Source organism: Salmo salar, chromosome 14 (assembly GCF_965601325.2).
Source record: "Salmo salar chromosome 14, fSalSal1, whole genome shotgun sequence".
NCBI lineage: Eukaryota > Metazoa > Chordata > Actinopteri > Salmoniformes > Salmonidae > Salmo > Salmo salar.
This window is the reverse complement of record NC_138304.1, coordinates 90,515,368-90,533,238: the sequence shown is the minus strand read 5'-3', so window position 1 is coordinate 90,533,238 and position 17,871 is coordinate 90,515,368. Positions and strand designations below refer to the sequence as shown.

Genomic DNA, 17,871 nt, shown 5'->3' with positions numbered 1-17,871 from the left:
TGACTGGTCGTCAGTCTAACGGTTTCCTCCGACACATTGATACGGCTGACTTCCGGGTTAGTGAGCAGTGTGTTAAGAAGCAGCGTGGCTTGGCGGGTCATGTTTTGGAGGACGCATGTCTCGACCTTCGCCTCTCCCGATCCCGTTGCAGAAATGAGACAAGGTCATAACTACCAGTTGGGGAGAAAAAACTATAACATGGTGCATAAAAAGGTTTAAACGTTTTATTTGAGGAAAATGGAAATAGGCTGATATTCTTTGTTAAACTAAAGGTGGATGGGGTATCACCTCCAGTGATCTTTTATGTATGTCGAAATAAAATGCCTCTGCGAATCCCCATTCATAATTAATGTCTTGTGAATTGGTTTACAACAGTTTTTTGGGACTACAAAGAAATAAATATTGCACGGGAATTAAATGTTTTGATGAGAATGAATAGGGTTCTACGAGGTGTAGCTAAGTATCCATTACACTGAGAGAATCTGTCTGGCAATTAGGGCATAACTCAAGGAAGTCGTTAAATGTAGTTAGCAAATCGTGAGGTAGCCTAGCTACGTGTCATTTCCCTCAAGCTGTTTTCTTGGCCGTAGTGGGAAAACAAGCAATTTATAATACTATAAATAAAATGTTCTGCTGGAAATAGATACAATTAAAAATGTTCCCCAAAAAACAGTTTTTTGATTCTGTCATTTGATTAATAGCTGAGAGAGGACAGAGAAGAAGAGCGGTCGTGTTTCTGATTATTCATAGACAATATCCATCGTGGTTTCTGCCCACATTATCACGCCACTTACATCCCAATTTGGATCCTTTTCCATAGTCTGGAGAACATTGAGGCACTAATTTGACTTGTGTGGAAAGGAAAACCTCTCCACAAATCTTATGGGAAAGTTTGAGTCCCATGCATCTTGTCTGGATTTTTGCCAGAACGATTAGGTGAAGGGATACTCTACAATGATATATAATAATATCATATGTCATTTACTATGTTTTATTCATCGGTTCATCTGCTCCACAGGTGTGGCAGTGTGGAGGTTCTCTGGAGATCCACCCCTGCTCCCACGTGGGCCACGTCTTCCCAAAGAAAGCCCCCTACGCCAGGCCCAAGTTCCTCCAGAACACGGTCCGTGCTGCGGAGGTGTGGATGGACACCTATAAACAGCACTTCTACAACAGAAACCCACCGGCCAGAAGGGTAAAGTACTGTAGTACACTTTACAATAAAATGCTATCTTAACTTATTGTAATGTAATAAAGCAATAAACAAACTTGTTGTATTGTAATAAAGCGACAAAGTAACTTATTGTAAAGTGATAAAGGTAAAGTAACTTATTGTAAAGTGGTAAAGGTAAAGTAACTTATTGTAAAGTACATAATTCCAGCAGGTGTTAAGTAGGGCATGCTCTAGTTAAAGCTGTGATGGTTAGGGTATACCAAGGAAGGAACACCTTAGACTTGGCTATATATTGTAATGGGTTAACTTGGTTGGAGGTGTTGCTTCACCTGTCTAGGTGTCAGCAGTGTTGATGAGGTGCTGTCTGGGTGTGAGACGAATCATCTCTGTGTGTGTGTGTGTGTGTGTGTGTGTGTGTGTGTGTGTGTGTGTGTGTGTGTGTGTGTGTGTGTGTGTGTGTGTGTGTGCGTATCCCTCTTTCTTTTTTTTGTGTTGGCTGACATCAAGGTTTCTTGGTTTCACCACTCTGAAATGAATTACATTATTAATGCCAGGGATCTTTGATAAAACATTACCTTACCAAAGGCAGATGGAGACTGGGTGCCAGAGAGAACTGGCAGGTTTGAATTCACTTGGGCGTCATTTACATATAGGCCCTTATCAAGGTGTTTTGTTTGAAGAGAAATGTGGACACAGTGGTTTTGGTTTAAACCACCAAAGTAGTTTTTGTCCAAACAAATTGAAGAACCAAGGAACCAATCGGAAGCAAATGGGCCGAAACAGGGAGGGAGTACGACCTACCTGAATCTGTCCAATAACAAATGCATGTTTTATTGTTTCTGTTGCAAAATGTTTTGCTACGGTGTACCCTAATGAATACACCCCTGGTTGATCAGGGACCACATAATCCAACTTTAGTGTCACACAATCTGACGTGTGTTTGAATTCCCTCCCTTTGGTTTGTTCAAGGTGGGGAGTCCCACTACTCCCATTAGTACAACAGGTATCACTCGCCACCTTGGCAAACGTTACCTCCTTAAACAATCTCAACAACGCCCTCTCACACCTGTTGTGTCTTTGGGGCACCATTAAACTGAAGACATGTTTATCAATTAACTCCCTGTAATTATTATCACGCGATTAAACTGATTAATCGTTTAATTGTAATTAACTAGGAGATCGGGGCACCAAGGAAAATATTCAGATTTCAAAATTATAACTTTCCTATATTATAACATTATATATTATATTCTATTATAGTATAGGCCGATTATCTTCTGGTTTAAATGGTGTATTTTACCTCGCGTCCAGTCTCAGTCCAAACGTCGTAAATTGTTGTATCAGCACGAATCCAGCCTTTACTAAAGTCATCCATACATCAATTGTCTTAAAATCATTTATTTACTAAACTAAGTAATTCACAGAAAGCATACAAACAGTAATTATCGTCACAAAGAATTGGTAGAGTAATGTGGGCTAAACAGGCATGGCGGCCTGTTAAACAAAGGGTCATAAAGGGCAGCTGAGGAGGCACACAGAGTTCATTAATATTAACAACTGATATGCTAATCCTTTGCACATGAACGCTCACTCATTCGGGAACAATTGCAATCAATATATATTTACGCTCAGTGTGTCGTCGGGATCCTTGTTGGAGAGTCGTTCTGTTGGAGAGAGCTCTCTCTCTCTCTCTCGGTTAGAATGGATCTTTCAAAGCGACATTCATTAATGTCGTTATAGAATGGATGTTTCGTTGGTCTTCGCGTTCAATTATATAATTTACTTAGCTGCAGACTAATAATTAATATCAAAGACTTGTTCTTATTCTGTCGGTCTCGATAGTCTAAAAGTTTAACCACGTGGTATAGGTAACTTTCAGTAGAGGAATTGGGTGGTCAAACCTTGGCTCTCTCTTCTGAGGTAAGCTGGTCTAAAGAAATAACTTCTAGGTGGGGGTTTTATACGTGAACATAGAACAGGCTTGTCACATGACGCCTTGTCCTGTCCATGTCCCTGGGGGGGCTTGCCGATGACTGAGTTAAGCTTGGTACAGAAATACAATTCTATCACATTAACATCAGTACATAGCATCTCAACGTATTCCAAATAGCTTTATCCTTATTAATACATTTTATACAGCCATTTGGATGCAAGTCCCATAGCTATTATATAAACAGTTTTATGGTAATATGGCTATATTGTCTCTTCTGAGTATCACAAAATTGTACCAAGCGGACCAGTTTGTAGCTGGATTCTTCACCAATCTTTTATACCTTCTCCAGAACATAAATGTCGTTCGGTTCCCCAATTCTGTGAGTTGGAAGAATTTCCTGTGTGGGCCATGTGGCAGGAGATTCTCCTCTAGAATTTTACCACCCCTTCACACAGGGCCTGGGTGGGGGGAGGTAGGTTGGGGGATGGTGCAAGGGGGAGGGGGTCAACTGTCCTCCCTGTACTCAGAGGGCAACGTCATGACACACCTGTCATATGGGAAATCCTTTTCTTCAGAACACAACAGCAATTCCCCAACCAGGATTCAAACATGTTCAAGATAACGGCCCAGGATGTAGCTACACACACTACATAGCCAAAAGTATGTGGACACCCCTTTCAGCCACACCCGTTGCTGACAGGTGTGTAACATCGAGCACACAGCCATGCAATCTCCATAGACAAACATTAGCAGTAGAATGGCCCGTACTGAAGAGCACAGTGACTTTCAACATGACACTGTCATTGGATGCCATCTTTCCAACAAGTCAGTTCTTCACATTTCTGCCCTGCTAGAGCTATACCGGTCAACTGAAAGTGCTGTAATTGTGAAGTGGAAACATCTAGGAGCAACAAAGGCTCAGCCGCGAAGTGGTAGGCCACACAAGCTCACAGAACAGACCGCCAAGCGTGTAAAAATTCATCTGTCCTTGGTTGCAATACTCACTACCGAGTTCCAAACTGCCTCTGAAAGCAATGTCAGCACAATAACTGTTCGTCGGGAGCTTCATGAAATGGATTTCCATGGCCGAGCAGCCGCACACAAGCAATGCCAAGCGTCGGCTGGAGTGGTGTAAAACTTGCTGCCATTGGACTCTGGAGCAGTAGAAACTCGTTCTCCTGGAGTGAAGAATCACGCTTCACCATCTGGCAGTCTGACGGACAAATCTGGGTTTGGCGGACGCCAAGAGAACGCTACCTGCCTGAATTGTTATGTTTGGTGGAGGAGGAATAATGGTCTGGGGCTGTTTTTCATGGTTCAGGCTAGGCCACTTAGTTCCAGTTAAGGGAAATATTAACGCTACACCATATTCTAGACGATTCTGTGCTTCCAACTTTATGGCCCTTTCCTGTTTCAGCATGACAATGCCCCCGTGCACAAAGCGAGGTCCATACAGAAATGGTTTGTCAAGATCGGTGTGGAAGAGCTTGACTGGCCTGCACAGAGCCCTGACCTCAACCCCATCGAACACCGTTGGGATGAATTGGAATTCCCATTTGGAGCCAGGCCTAATCGCCCAACATCAGTGCCGACCTCACTAATGCTCTTGTGGCTGAATGGAAGCAAGTCCCCACAGCAAAGGCTGTTATTGCAGCAAAAGGGGGACCAGATGTTCGACGAGCAGGTGTCCACATACTTTTGAACATGTAGTGTATGTGTAGTCATGATATGGTGTGTCATATCAAACCACTCTTAGGATTGTCAACTTTGACCTGAGCTGCATTTAGCATTGCAGGGAGATTTAGCCTATTATTCTGCTGTAGCTTTAGAGTTGTGTGTGGAAATTGGCGCCAGCTAAATAAGTGTTATTTTTCCACAGGAGACATATGGGGACATCTCAGAGAGGGTGGTCCTTCGAGAGAGACTGAAGTGTAACAGCTTTGAATGGTACCTGAACAACATCTACCCTGACCTGCATGTACCAGAGGACAGGGAGGGCTGGCACGGGGCGGTGAGTCTCTGTTCGTCTCTGTCTGTTTCTCTGTTTCTATCAGTTTGTCTCTGTCTCCATGTCATAATCAAGTACATTTTTTTTTCCCCCCCATATGTAATAAATACAATTGAAAATCTTAAGCACCAGAGCACCACTTGAAAAAATGTAAAGACAAGCAGCATAATCCAGCACTTTGTTCTTTCAAATGTATATAGGTGGCATCAATAAGTGTCTAGGTGTGGACTCAATGTCACGGCTGTCGAAAGGATCGGACCAAAGTGCAGCGTGTGTTTCGTTCCACATATTTATTTAATCCGTGAAAACTAAGCAATACATCAAATAATTGAAATCTACAAAATAACAAACCGTGACGCAGAGGAGAAACAAACACTACTCACAAATAATCACCCACAAAAACAAGTGGGACAAACATCAACTTAAATATGACCTCCAATTAGAGACAACGACGACCAGCTGCCTCTAATTGGAGATCATACAAAACCAACATAGAAATGCAAAACTAGAAACTGAACATAGAAATACAAAACAGACAAACACCCCCTGTCACACCCTGACCTACTCTACCATAGAAAATAACCACTTACTATGGTCAGGACGTGACACTCAAGTTGTTGACTTCACCCCAGGCAATTGTTTCAATCAATCAATCAATCAAATGTATTTTATAAAGACCTTTTTACATCAGCAGTTGTCACAAAGTGCTTTACAGAGACCCAGCCTAAACCCCCAAAGAGAAAGCAATGCAGAAACATGGATGGCAGATCTCATGATGCTAATCTGGATCATTCTCCTCATCACAGTTGCTTAGCTCTGGGATCCATTCAGAGTGCCTGGACTACAACGCTCCGGAACACAATCCCACGGGGGCGCACGTCTCCCTCTTCAGTTGCCATGGGCAGGGCGGCAACCAGGTGACTTAAAATTTCACGTCTGTTTATTTTGTCTCTCAACCCTCCCTGACCCACGTCTGTCTCCCTGATGGACAGACGGAGTGGTTTTTCTGAATATCAACGATATCTGGTGACCACGGGAGAATATCCACCTCATCTAGAATCTAGCTTCAAAGGCATCTTAAACTTTGTTTTAGTATTGCCAGACAGTGTCCTAAATAATATTTTAATCCTAAATCTTTTAGATATCTTAAACAAACACTCAACTAAGTTGTATAACTTTTCTAGCCAAGTTAGTTTATAGGTAGTTAATAGCCAAGACTTGCTGGGCTGTATGGATGAATATTTTATGTCCAGTCATAAACAGAGGGTAGTGGAGGCCTCTGCCTGAATGCCTATCTCCACCAGCTATATCTCTCTGATTACTCATTGATGCATTGCATCAGGTGTACATCGCTTCTAAAAGCACCATGTGTGTGACTGAAAATCTATTTTTCCACAACCTGCTCTAAAACAAGAAACAGGAATCTCTACCTTCTCTTTAGAGGTCCCCCCTAGTTCCATTTAAAAGATCCTTGAGGCCACAGACAGTGGCCTAGACTGGATAAATACGGTTTTTCAAGACAGGAGGGAGAACTCTTTCTTTAAATAGAATTCACTGTTACCCCGTCTAAAAGATGCATAGGATGTGAGGAGAATGAAGCGAATGATCAGACCATTGAAGATTGATTTACCCTCGGTCTGTTTAATGGGCACCCAAGATGCTTTGTCTGATTGTCTCTCTGAGGCTTGGGTTTAGAAATGACACCCGTGGAGAATTAGCCTAGGATGTGTCCCAAATGGCACTCTGTTGTGTAAATAGTGCACTACTTTTCACCAGAGTCCTATGGGTTGTGGTCATAAGTAGTGCACTATATAGGGAATAGGGTGCCATTTGGGACGTTTCCTCAGTGTTTATATCTGGGTGATGGAAATGGTTGGTAGCCTTGTCCTTATTAGCATGATGAACACCACTGACTGTTCAGTACACACTAAAATCTGGCTCAATGGAGATCCATCCAGCAGCCATTTCTCAGAGGGAGAGATGAAAAAGGAGGGGATGCAGAGGGGGGGGGAGAGAGAGGTGCACACAAATGTTTGGTCAACAGACATTAATTTGACCTAAATCCAATCCTAATCTCTCAAAGGGAAGAGATTGTTATGGTGAAATCTCTTTTAGCAGTGGAACGCTAATGTTCAGAGCTGCTGATTTGATAAGCAGAAGCACAGTGAGGAAACATTGATCCATTCCCCAGGAGGACAGTGATCACTATAATTCAGAAAGCATGCATGTAAATGCCTCTCTCTCTCCTTCCCCCCAGTACTTTGAGTACACGACCCATAAGGAGATCCGCTATAACTCTGTGACGGAGCTGTGTGCCGAGGTCCCCGAGGGACAGATTTACATTGGGATGACACACTGCCCCCATGACAGAACCCCTACACCCCCCACCATCATCTGGGAGTTTAGAGAGGTGAGTGATGCAGACGCAAGGATAAAGATTCCTTGTGAACAGAGGAATGCTCGTACACACACTCACTCACTCATTCACAGAAAAACAAAGCATTTATAGTATTGAGTATGTACAACTGGGCTGGTCGAATTTGAAAAGACAGTTTTTGGGGTTTAATTTCTACAGTTGTTAAGCGACTTTGGGTCCTTGAAAACCGCTATGTAAGTCCCATGTCTTATTAGTGGTCTTTATACTACATTTAGTTTTCAGTTTGACACGGACTAGCTATAATGCCTTACCTGGATCATAGGCGGCGCGCGCATAAGGCTAGGAGAAGCTAAGCTTCCCCTAAAGTAAATTGAATTAAATTGCCAAAATTATATACCGTAATTGGCCTACTCCGGTCTATACAGAAATAAATACAATCATTTAAAATAGGCTACTGCAACAGAAAGCATGGTTTGGCCATAGAGGATCATTAGCTTTAAAAAATCACTAATAACCTGTGGACTGTTAAATTGCATTGCCTGCAGTCAGAAGGGCCTGCAGTTTGGGCAGCACGCGGAGCATATACCAAATAGACGATTGTTTAGTTGCGACCCAGTGAAAAGTAGAGGCCCAGCCAGGCATATCGCAATATTCAAAAATACAATTGCGAGAAAACATAGTTTGGAAAGCAAGTGGCTATTGCTGTAAAGAGAAAACGATAGAAAATACTCTAATCTGTCTTTTAGTTATCAACATTCTCATCTTAATTGATTAAACGTCATAGCCTATCTTATCAGCACTAGCCGAGAGCATCGGCCATATTACCGGTGAGTGCGCATATGTTATGAATATCGTTCACTCTTTATCACTGGGTAAGTGATTTTGTTTTTTAGACGATCATTTCATATTGTATTTGTGTCTCCCCTTTTTTGTAGGCCTATTATATGGATCAGACAACGTCGTTTTTATTGATCTGTTTGTCAGCATCAGCAGAGTAGACCACCCTGTCATTTTTATCGTATTAAAAAAGATTCTGCTAATGTCTTCAGTCATATAAAGTGTCGTAAATTATAAAAGGCCATCTTTTTTTGTGAACAATGATTGAGTTCTATTATTAGCCTAAATTATGACTACCGTAAATTCCGGACTATAAGCCGCAACTTTTTTCCCAGGCTTTGAACCTCGTGGCTTAAACAATGACGCGGCTAATATATGGATTTTTTCCGCTTTCAAATTTTTTTTCCCAAAAAAACACATTCTGTGACGTGCTCAGTTTTTTGCCAGCATGAAGCTTTCATTAGACCAATGAAATTGCCGAACGGGTTAAGGTCAAACAACTTTTTAGTTTACTGTTTAGATTAAATCGAGCGCTCTCAAACTTCCCATCATTCTGATTACGGTAGTCATTTTGTCACCCTCATCATGGCAAAGACACGGAGAAATGCATACAATGCAGCTTTCAAGTTGAAGGCGATTGATCTGGCTGTTGGAAATAGAGCTGCTGCACGGGAGCTTGGTCTTAATGAGTCGATGATAAGACGTTGGAAACAGCAGCGTGAGGAATTGACTCAGTGCAAAAAGACAACTAAAGCTTACTGCAAATTTTTTGTTACAAGCCGTGTTTCGTTAAAGCCTGTGTAAAGTTCATTTGTTTCAATGTACCGGTAGGCACCTGCGGCTTATAGACATGTGCGGCTTATTTATGTTCAAAATAATATATATTTTTTCAATTCAGTGGGTGTGGCTTATATTCAGGTGCGCTTAATAGTCCGGAAATTACGGTATCCAATGTAATCATCACATTAGGAATAGTAGGCTATCTTGCATAAGTCTGCAAATACGATGATGCATGGAATGGTTTATTCTAAAGGTAAATTTTTATCATGAAAAATGAGCTTGAAACTCACACACCCCCTATGACCTGATGTCTCTTACCACTTCAGGATGGGACGATCTACCACCCTCACTCAGACATGTGTATCACCTCCTACCGGACAGTCGAGGGGCGCACGGACGTCCAGATGATAATGTGCACGCCCGGGGACAAGCAACAGCGCTGGAAGTTTGAGAATGGGAGGGACTAACCTCACCCTAAGTGACCTTTTGGAGGGAGGGAGAGACTCTCTGCACACTACTGAAGACTTGACAAATGTCCTAATTTAAAGTGCCTTTGCAAACCAAATGGGGTCCACACCTGAGTTGACAATATTTCTGTCTGTCGGGATTCCTCCTTTACAGTTGACCTCTCACTGTGAGGGCTGAAAAACAATAAGGAAGCTTGATCGTGTGGTGTCAGTTCTAAAATACTGGTTTGAAAGAGGAACAATGTCGTCACAGGGATTCCGTTTCTTTAATTCAGTGGGATAAGCATAGATGCTAACAAATACTTATGCATTGCACAATGTTTTTTAAATAATATTTTTGTGGGGGGGTTTTTTACAGGTAAAACACACAAGTCATCTAAGGGTGTTTTCTGGGGTTTGAAATGAAACTAAAATGTTTAAACAAATATGATTCATTTAGGGGTCTTTCCTAGGTGTTGTTAATCTGGGGTGTGTTACTCAAAGATAACACAGCTAATTAAGTCAAAAAGCTTGGTATCATATGAGACTTACTATACAAGCCCCATCTTGTGTGAGTGAATGAAGTGGACTCTGTGATGCTAGTAGGCTATATGTGTTCTACTCATCAGCTTCTGACTCTGTTTTGAAGACTGTGTTCAAGGTAGGATCAGATTGGGCCGTTCAAACAAGACTTGAAACACTGTTAAGCGTGCGCTAAGTACAATTTCACCATTGCCTGAGGGTGGTGGGACATTTGACATGGTTGTTTGGTAGTCTTCACTGTGCTGTGTAAAAACATTCTTTACACAGGCTGATTTACTGTGCTTACAATGTGCCTAAAAAACTGAACAGTTGTATTTTCTGAGAGGAGTTATTTTTTTTACGTATTTTAATCTAAAATCTACTGTGCCTAACAAAAGCATAAACATGTTAATTTCACTTTCATAGTAGCAATATTCTCATATGGGTGTTTGTCTGCAGCAATTTTGTCTGCTCTCTTCCATAGCCTCACAATTTCAGCTAGCACATAGCATTGCTTACTGTAGCATTAATCAATTGTTGATCTCTCAAGGGCTTGATTCTCTTAAAAGCCCAGTGCAGTCAAAATTCTTTTTTTCCTGTGTTTTGTATCATATTGTACAACTGCTGATGAAACGAACACTGTAAAAGCAAGAACATTTGATCAGTGTTGGTTCCTGATAGTTGCTGATTGAAAATACAATCTACACAGGACTTTCTAAACAGCATGTCTTGCATGGAAGGAGTTTGACAGCCTGGTGACATCATCACCAGGTGGTAATTTTAGTTAATAGATCAATAACAAAGGGTTCCAAACCTCTCGACCAATAACAGCTAGTTTTCAGTTTTCCCTTCCCCAGACTTACATCAATGCAGCGTTTTGTATCAGTACTTGAAACTTCAACAGCACCTGCACTCTGCTCACTCTACTAAACCTTTCCTAAAATAACTTTTCTGGTTCACTTGATTGGGATTCTATAACCAATGGAGATTAATTATCATGTGTGTTGCCATTGAAGTGCTTATTATTGAAATCAGCTGTACTGCCGAAGACTGCTTTTTGTGGTGCTTTGCACTAGGGCCTTTTTTTTTAAATCAAATATTTGTACTGAATGGTTGATCATTCAAAGCTTTTATATGATTCTATGAATTCTCTTTTGTATTTCCTTTGTAAATGATACTTTTTGGTATAAAGGGACCGGGATGGGGCTTATTTGAACTACTGTACTGGTTAATAAGCATAAGAGACGGTGATTGTGTGAAGCATGAAAGGGTTCAAATAAAGTTGGAGTTTTGGAGGATTGCTGTAGATCAATCAATGCCTTTTTAACTCACTGACCAATGACTATTAAAACCAAGAATCCAAAGGTGTTGATTTTGTGTCTCTTGCTTAGCACTGACACAGGACTCCATTTGAAGATTGACAAGCAAGTAAGAAATATTTACTTCACTGTTTTCTTCACTATAGGTATTTCCAAATATACTGATTTAGCACCATCTGGTGGCCATGGAAGGAACCAACCCGAATGTCAAATGGGGAAATTGACGCTGTTTGTGGTTCAATATATATTGGTAGGTGTCATTTTTTTACCTTATCGTAAGTAATAAAACAATCAGGATTTTAAACATTCTTGAGTTCATGACATGGGTACACCAAAAGCTCCAGTGTTCACTACTTCAGTCAATTACTCCATTACTTTTTGGGAAATTGGCTGCGTTTACACAGGCAGCCCAATTCTGATATTTTTGTTCACTAATTAGTCTTGATCAATCAGATCTGAAAAAGAACAGTGGAAAAAATATCAGAATTAGGCTGCTTGTGTAATCTAGGCTAAGTGAAGTGTAAGCCTAAAATAATTTTGCTTTCCATAAATTATGTAAATTGCACTTGTAAAATGCTGTAGCATGTGCATTACTCTGGACAGCATCCTGGGGTATTGCATTATAAACACCTTGGAAATGAAGCCAATTAGCTGTGGGTTGATGTAGTGCCATATTTGTTGGCCATTTGAGAATAATGCCACATGAGCTACTGTCTGAGAAAAGTGTATGGACAATTTAATTTGCATTTACAGTATCTCGGTTTTACATATTTTCTTTTTTAATAGGTGAAGAGAGAATACATTTCCCTCTTGTGCTACAACATGAGTGTTAACTATGTCTTGTATGAAAACGTCCTCTTGCATAAAATGTAGCCTAATGTTTTCTCCCAGCGATAGTAAGAAAGACAGGTCAGTGTACCGTGCTATATTACAACACTCCAGTTGCCTTGTTTCATTGTTGTTTTCACAATAACAGTATTCAATCAAACAGTATGGCACTCAAATTACCTTCTCACTCTGAACAGTTAACTCAATTATTAATCATTTTAATTTGCCGAAAGATGTTCGCTTCAAACTTGACATTTTTTACATATAGACCTGTGACAGTGCTAAGAGAAATAATGTAAGAATATTTGTCAATAATTAAGATAACTTTGTTGCACCCGTAAATGTTGAACGACAAGTAAATGTTAAGTTACTATTTTTAATAACACAAGTGCTAGTCATGCAAGAACACAGAACAGCAGTAGTCTCTTTGACATCAGTGCATGAAAACTACAGGATCTCTTTAGACACCATCTCGATACGGAAGTGAATTTTTTTTGTAGCAGGTTAGGAGACTGAGGTTAAGGATAGGAAAAGGATTAGAGTTAGGGTTAGTGAAAATGCTCTCCTAACCTGCTACAAAAATCTCTTTGTATCAAAGTGGCGTGAAAAGAGAGTGTCCCTGAAAACTACAGTTTTTTATTTAACCAGGCAAGTCCGTTAAGAACAAATTCTTATTTACAATGACGGTCTAGGAACAGTGGGTTACCTGCCTTGTTCAGGGGCAGAACGACAGATTTTTACCTTGTCAGCTCGGGGATTCGATCTAGCAACCTTTCAGTTACTGGCCCAACACTCTAACCACTAGGCTACCTGCCATGGTATAAACTACAGTCACGTGATATTGTACTGTTTTAGTGGAGCGGGTCCAGAGCTTCAAGTTCCTTGGGGTCCAAATCACTAAAGACTTAAAATGGCCCACACACTCACCGTTGTGCAGAAGGCATGACAGCGCCTCTTCCCCCTCACAAGGTTGAAAAAGTTTGGCATGGGCCCTCAAATACTCAGAAAGTTATACAGCTGCACCATTGAGAGCATCTTGACTGGCTGCATCATTGCTTGGTATGGCAACAGCACCGCCCTCGATCGCATACATCACTGGGGCCGAGCACCCTGCCATCCAGGACCTCTATATCAGGCGGTGTGAAAGGAAGGCCCAAGCCATAGACTGTTCTCTCTGCTTCTGCATGGCAAGCGGTACCGGTGCGTCAAGTCTGACACCAACAGTCCCCTGAACAGCTTCTATCCCCAAACCATAAGACCGCTAAGTAGCTAACAAAATCTGAGTTGACCCTTGTATTTATTTTTATTTTTGCACTGTTTCTATGCACACTCACAGGACTCTACGCACTCACACACACTGACACTCCAACACAAAAATAACAAGCACACACATTTATACTGACTCTACACACACAAACATAAAATCTTAATTTATGCTGCTGCTACTCTGTTTATCATATATCCTGATCTCTAGTTACCTTACCCCTATACATATCTACCTCTATCTGTCCAGTATCCCTGCACATTGTAAATATCTTATTGGAACTGACCCTGTATATAGCGTCTTACTTTCTCATGTTCTTATTTCTTATTTTTGTTCTACCTTGTGTTGTTTTTAGTACTACATATTGATTACTTCATTGTTGAGTTTACTGTACTTGTGCACATAACATTTGTGCACATAACATTAAAACTTATGTAAGGGGAATCGAAACGAAACTGCTGTAAGATTGTTACACTGAAAAAAAGGATGTTTATTTTGCAGTTCTGTACAACTCATGACACTTGAGAAAGATTACAGTGACTATATCGACTTGAATAATTGATTGGAAACACAGTTGTCAGTGGAGGCTGGTGGGATGAGCTATAGGAGGACGGGCTCATTGTAATGGTTGGAATGGAATAAATGCAACAGTATCAAACATATGGAAACCTCATGTTTGACTGTTCCTTTTAATTCCATTCCAGCCATTACAATGAGCCCACCCTCCTATAGCCACCAGCCTCCACTGGTGTGTGTGGTTGTTGCAGGTAAAGCTATAACAATGTGATAACATTGTGTCTAATGTGACTGGTGCGAATAGAGGAGGGAGCGCAAAGTGGATTTGGAATAGTAGGTTGCTGGCGCAGAAGCACTGGATAAGGCTCTTTGATTTGACCTGGATTTTTTTCGCTGGGTGCTACTGCTAATCCATCAAGATAGCTAATCTAATCGGGCAAATCCTTCTTTAACATCACGTAGGTTAATGGAGAAGAGTTGTTTCAATAAACTTTGACCAAGGAAGCCAAGTGCTGCATCCCTGGATAACGGAAAAGAGCTTTGGCAAATTTGACACTTGTTTGATTATTCAAATTCGGTCAACACATCTGATCAACTTTAAGTAGCCTAGCGTGTTTGATATAAAAAGTTGATTCAATCAAAATAGGAGGAGGACTCTTACAATGAGCAAAGTTCTCAGCACCACGTTTTCTGTGTTTTTTTTTTTTTTCGTTGACCTGTGGCATATTCATTACGACAATTGTGTTGCAAAACGTTTCTCAAACGGAAGCAAAAGGAACATAGAGGGGCGGGACAAACATTAATTTGTCCAATAGAAACTATCGTTTTCGTTAAAAAACGCAACTTTTTGGACAAATTTTTACACCCCTGGTTTGGTCATACACTTGCATTGTGCTGTTGTAGCCCACGGGGCATGAAAACATCCGTGAGGAAGGAAGACACGATGGCAATTTGCAGGGGAAGGAATCGGTCGAAATTGATAGTTTGCCTGTTCGGGGCTTCTATAGTGGGATATTATATTTTTAACAGGCATAATAATCCAGGTGACATAGGTGGAACAAGTCTAAGAGAAGTTCCCACTGATCAAGATATTGGAAATGAATTGCTTAAAAAGCCTGTTTATGACAAACCGCCGTTGGATTTAAATGCCTTAGGAGAACTGGGCAGAGCTGTCAAATTGAACCTCGTTGGAGAGGAGAAGAAAAAAGAAGAGGAAAGTATTACGAAGCACCAGATTAATACCTATGTGAGTGATATGATATCTCTCCACCGCAGCCTACCTGAAAGATGGAATCCTCTGTAAGTTGACTGAGTTTCAGTGTGTTGTTTATGATATTTTTCCAGCATTCGTCTTGTGATGTAAGAGTGTTATAAAGCTTTTAAAAAATATGACTGACTAAATAAGTGTTGAACAGGCCTACACTCAGGGGCAACATGAACCCCAAAAATCTGAGGGGAAAGATTTGAGGGGGGGCGGTCTGAAGGGAAGCTAGAATTTTAATTTATCAAACATCTGAAACAGATGTTTTTTCAGCAATCTAGAGCCATAATCATTGTCGTTAAATCTATGTGAAACATATCTAAGCATACATTTTGAGCTGTCAGTGGCATGCATTCATGGATGCCAAGGGAAGCCAGGCCCCCCCACCAAAAAAAGATATACATTATTTATCTTTTGTCTTTTCATAATTTTCCTTCAATTCATAGCATTGAATGCCCAGTTACTAGAATATGCATATAATTGTTTGATTTGGATAGAAAACACCCTAAAGTTTCTAAAACTGTTTGAATGGTGTCTGTGAGTATAACAGAACTCATTTGGCAGGCCAAAACCTGAGAAGATTCCAAACAGGAAGCGCTCTCTCTGAGTATTTCTTGGCCTTCTTGATCATCTCTAACCAAAACAGGGGATCTCTGGCATAACGTGACATTTTCTAACGCTCCCATAGGCTCTCAGAAGGCGCCAGAACGATGAATGGTGGCTTTGCAGGCCATGGCTGAAAAACATTAGCGCATTTGGATAGTGGTCGATCTGAGGACAATGAGACTGGAGACGCGTGCACGAGCCGACACCATGTTTACTTTCTCTCTCTTTGAACGAAAACAACGACTCCCGGTCAGAATATTATCGCTTTATTATGAGAAAAATCGCATAAAAATTGATTTTAAACAGCGTTTGACATGCTTCGAAGTACGGTTATGGAATATTTTGATTTTTTTTTGTCACGAAACACGTCGGCGCGTCACCCTTCTTTACCCTTCGGATAGTGTCTTGAACGCACGAACAAAACGCCGCTATTTGGATATAACTATGGATTATTTTGAACCAAACCAACATTTGTTATTGAAGTAGAAGTCCTGGGAGTGCATTCTGACGAAGAACAGCAAAGGTAATCAAACTTTTCTAATAGTAAATTGGAGTTTGGTGAGTACCACACTTGGTGGGTGTCAAAATAGCTAGCCTGTGATGGCCGGGCTATCTACTCAGAATATTGCAAAAAGTGCTTTCACCGAAAAGCTATTTTAAAATCGGACATAGCGAGTGCATAAAGGAGTTCTGTATCTATAATTCTTAAAATAATTGTTATGTTTTTTGTGAATGTTTATCGTGAGTAATTTAGTAAATTCACCGGAAGTGTTCGGTGTCACATGCTAATGTAAAAAGCTGGTTTTTGATATAAATATGAACTTGATTGAACAAAACATGCATGTATTGTATAACATAATGTCCTAGGATTGTCATCTGATGAAGATCATCAAAGGTTAGTGCTGCATTTAGCTGTGGTTTGAGTTTATGTGACATTATATGCTAGCTTGAAAAATGGGTGTCTGATTATTTCTGGCTGGGTACTTTGCTGACATAATCTAATGTTTTGTTTTCGTTGTAAAGCCTTTTTGAAATCGGACAGTGTGGTTAGATTAACGAGAGTCTTGTCTTTAAAATGGTGTAAAATAGTCATATGTTTGAGAAATTGAAGTAATAGCATTTCTAAGGTATTTGAATATCGCGCCACGGGATTACACTGGCTGTTGAGCTTGCGTCCCACCTAGCCCATAGAGGTTAAAAAAAGTATAAAATAATAGCTAATCAGCATTGAGCTAAACTGAGTGAGCTCATCTGTGAATGGTCCATGGCGCACCAAAAAAAAGTGTAAAGGGAAGCCAGTTTGGATTTGGCTTCACTCCTATCACATCGCATCGAGATAAATACATAATTGACAGAAGCAACTTGAATTGTTGCATCTTGTTGTAGCCATGGATGGAGATAGGGATTTGGACTTGTAGTTTTACTTAGTTCTCTGTACTAATAATAACAGCGATTCTGATCCAAACATAAATTCATACATTGTGCTGGACTGAGAGGATGGAAGTTCAATATCTAGCTAGATGTAGAAGGCTAATGTTAACTAGCTAAAGTTGCCCATGAAAGGAAGTTAGGCTAGCAAGCAAGCATTTTAGCCAGATAGCCTAGGACAAAAAAAAATAAGTGTGTACTTTATGACAGAGTCATAGACCATTTCGTTAACATGAAAGAGGTTGTCGTCATTGGCGTTTTTCTACTAGTAGGGTGAGTCAACATGTTTTTTCTACCTGTTGCACGCATGCGCACACACAAATTAGAACCATGATATTTAGCTTACATTAATTGGACTAAATAGTTTTTTATACCTTTTAGTTGTCATTGTATTGGACTAAGAATAGGTGATTTGTTGAAATGTTGAAGTGGAAATGGTGCTGGAATAGTGGAGGCAGCTCCTGTTTTCTTTGTGACTTGCAGTAACTCTTCATGGTTCTAAATCAATAGTTGTTTAGTAGTCCAAAAATGTTGGAAAAATTAACTTGCTTGACCATGCTGTAGGTAATATA

At 40.5% G+C, this 17,871-nt stretch overlaps 2 protein-coding genes across 2 annotated transcripts in view; both read left to right on the top strand.

Moving 5' to 3' along the window:
- The window catches only part of LOC106570445 (polypeptide N-acetylgalactosaminyltransferase 4), a 28,976-nt gene extending 17,535 nt beyond the window's left edge, over nucleotides 1–11,441 (top strand). The window contains exons 7-11 of the mRNA XM_082961262.1: nucleotides 1,019–1,195; nucleotides 4,987–5,118; nucleotides 5,922–6,032; nucleotides 7,373–7,525; nucleotides 9,436–11,441. Coding sequence (XP_082817388.1) covers nucleotides 1,019–1,195; nucleotides 4,987–5,118; nucleotides 5,922–6,032; nucleotides 7,373–7,525; nucleotides 9,436–9,576 — 714 coding nt within the window. The 3' untranslated portion in view covers nucleotides 9,577–11,441. The remainder of the gene's footprint in view (nucleotides 1–1,018; nucleotides 1,196–4,986; nucleotides 5,119–5,921; nucleotides 6,033–7,372; nucleotides 7,526–9,435) is intronic.
- Nucleotides 11,442–14,341: 2,900 nt separating this feature from the next.
- Nucleotides 14,342–17,871, top strand: part of LOC106570446 (polypeptide N-acetylgalactosaminyltransferase 12) — a 36,762-nt gene continuing 33,232 nt past the window's right edge. Inside the window, exon 1 of the mRNA XM_045694884.2 lies at nucleotides 14,342–15,303. Coding sequence (XP_045550840.2) covers nucleotides 14,918–15,303 — 386 coding nt within the window. The 5' untranslated portion in view covers nucleotides 14,342–14,917. The remainder of the gene's footprint in view (nucleotides 15,304–17,871) is intronic.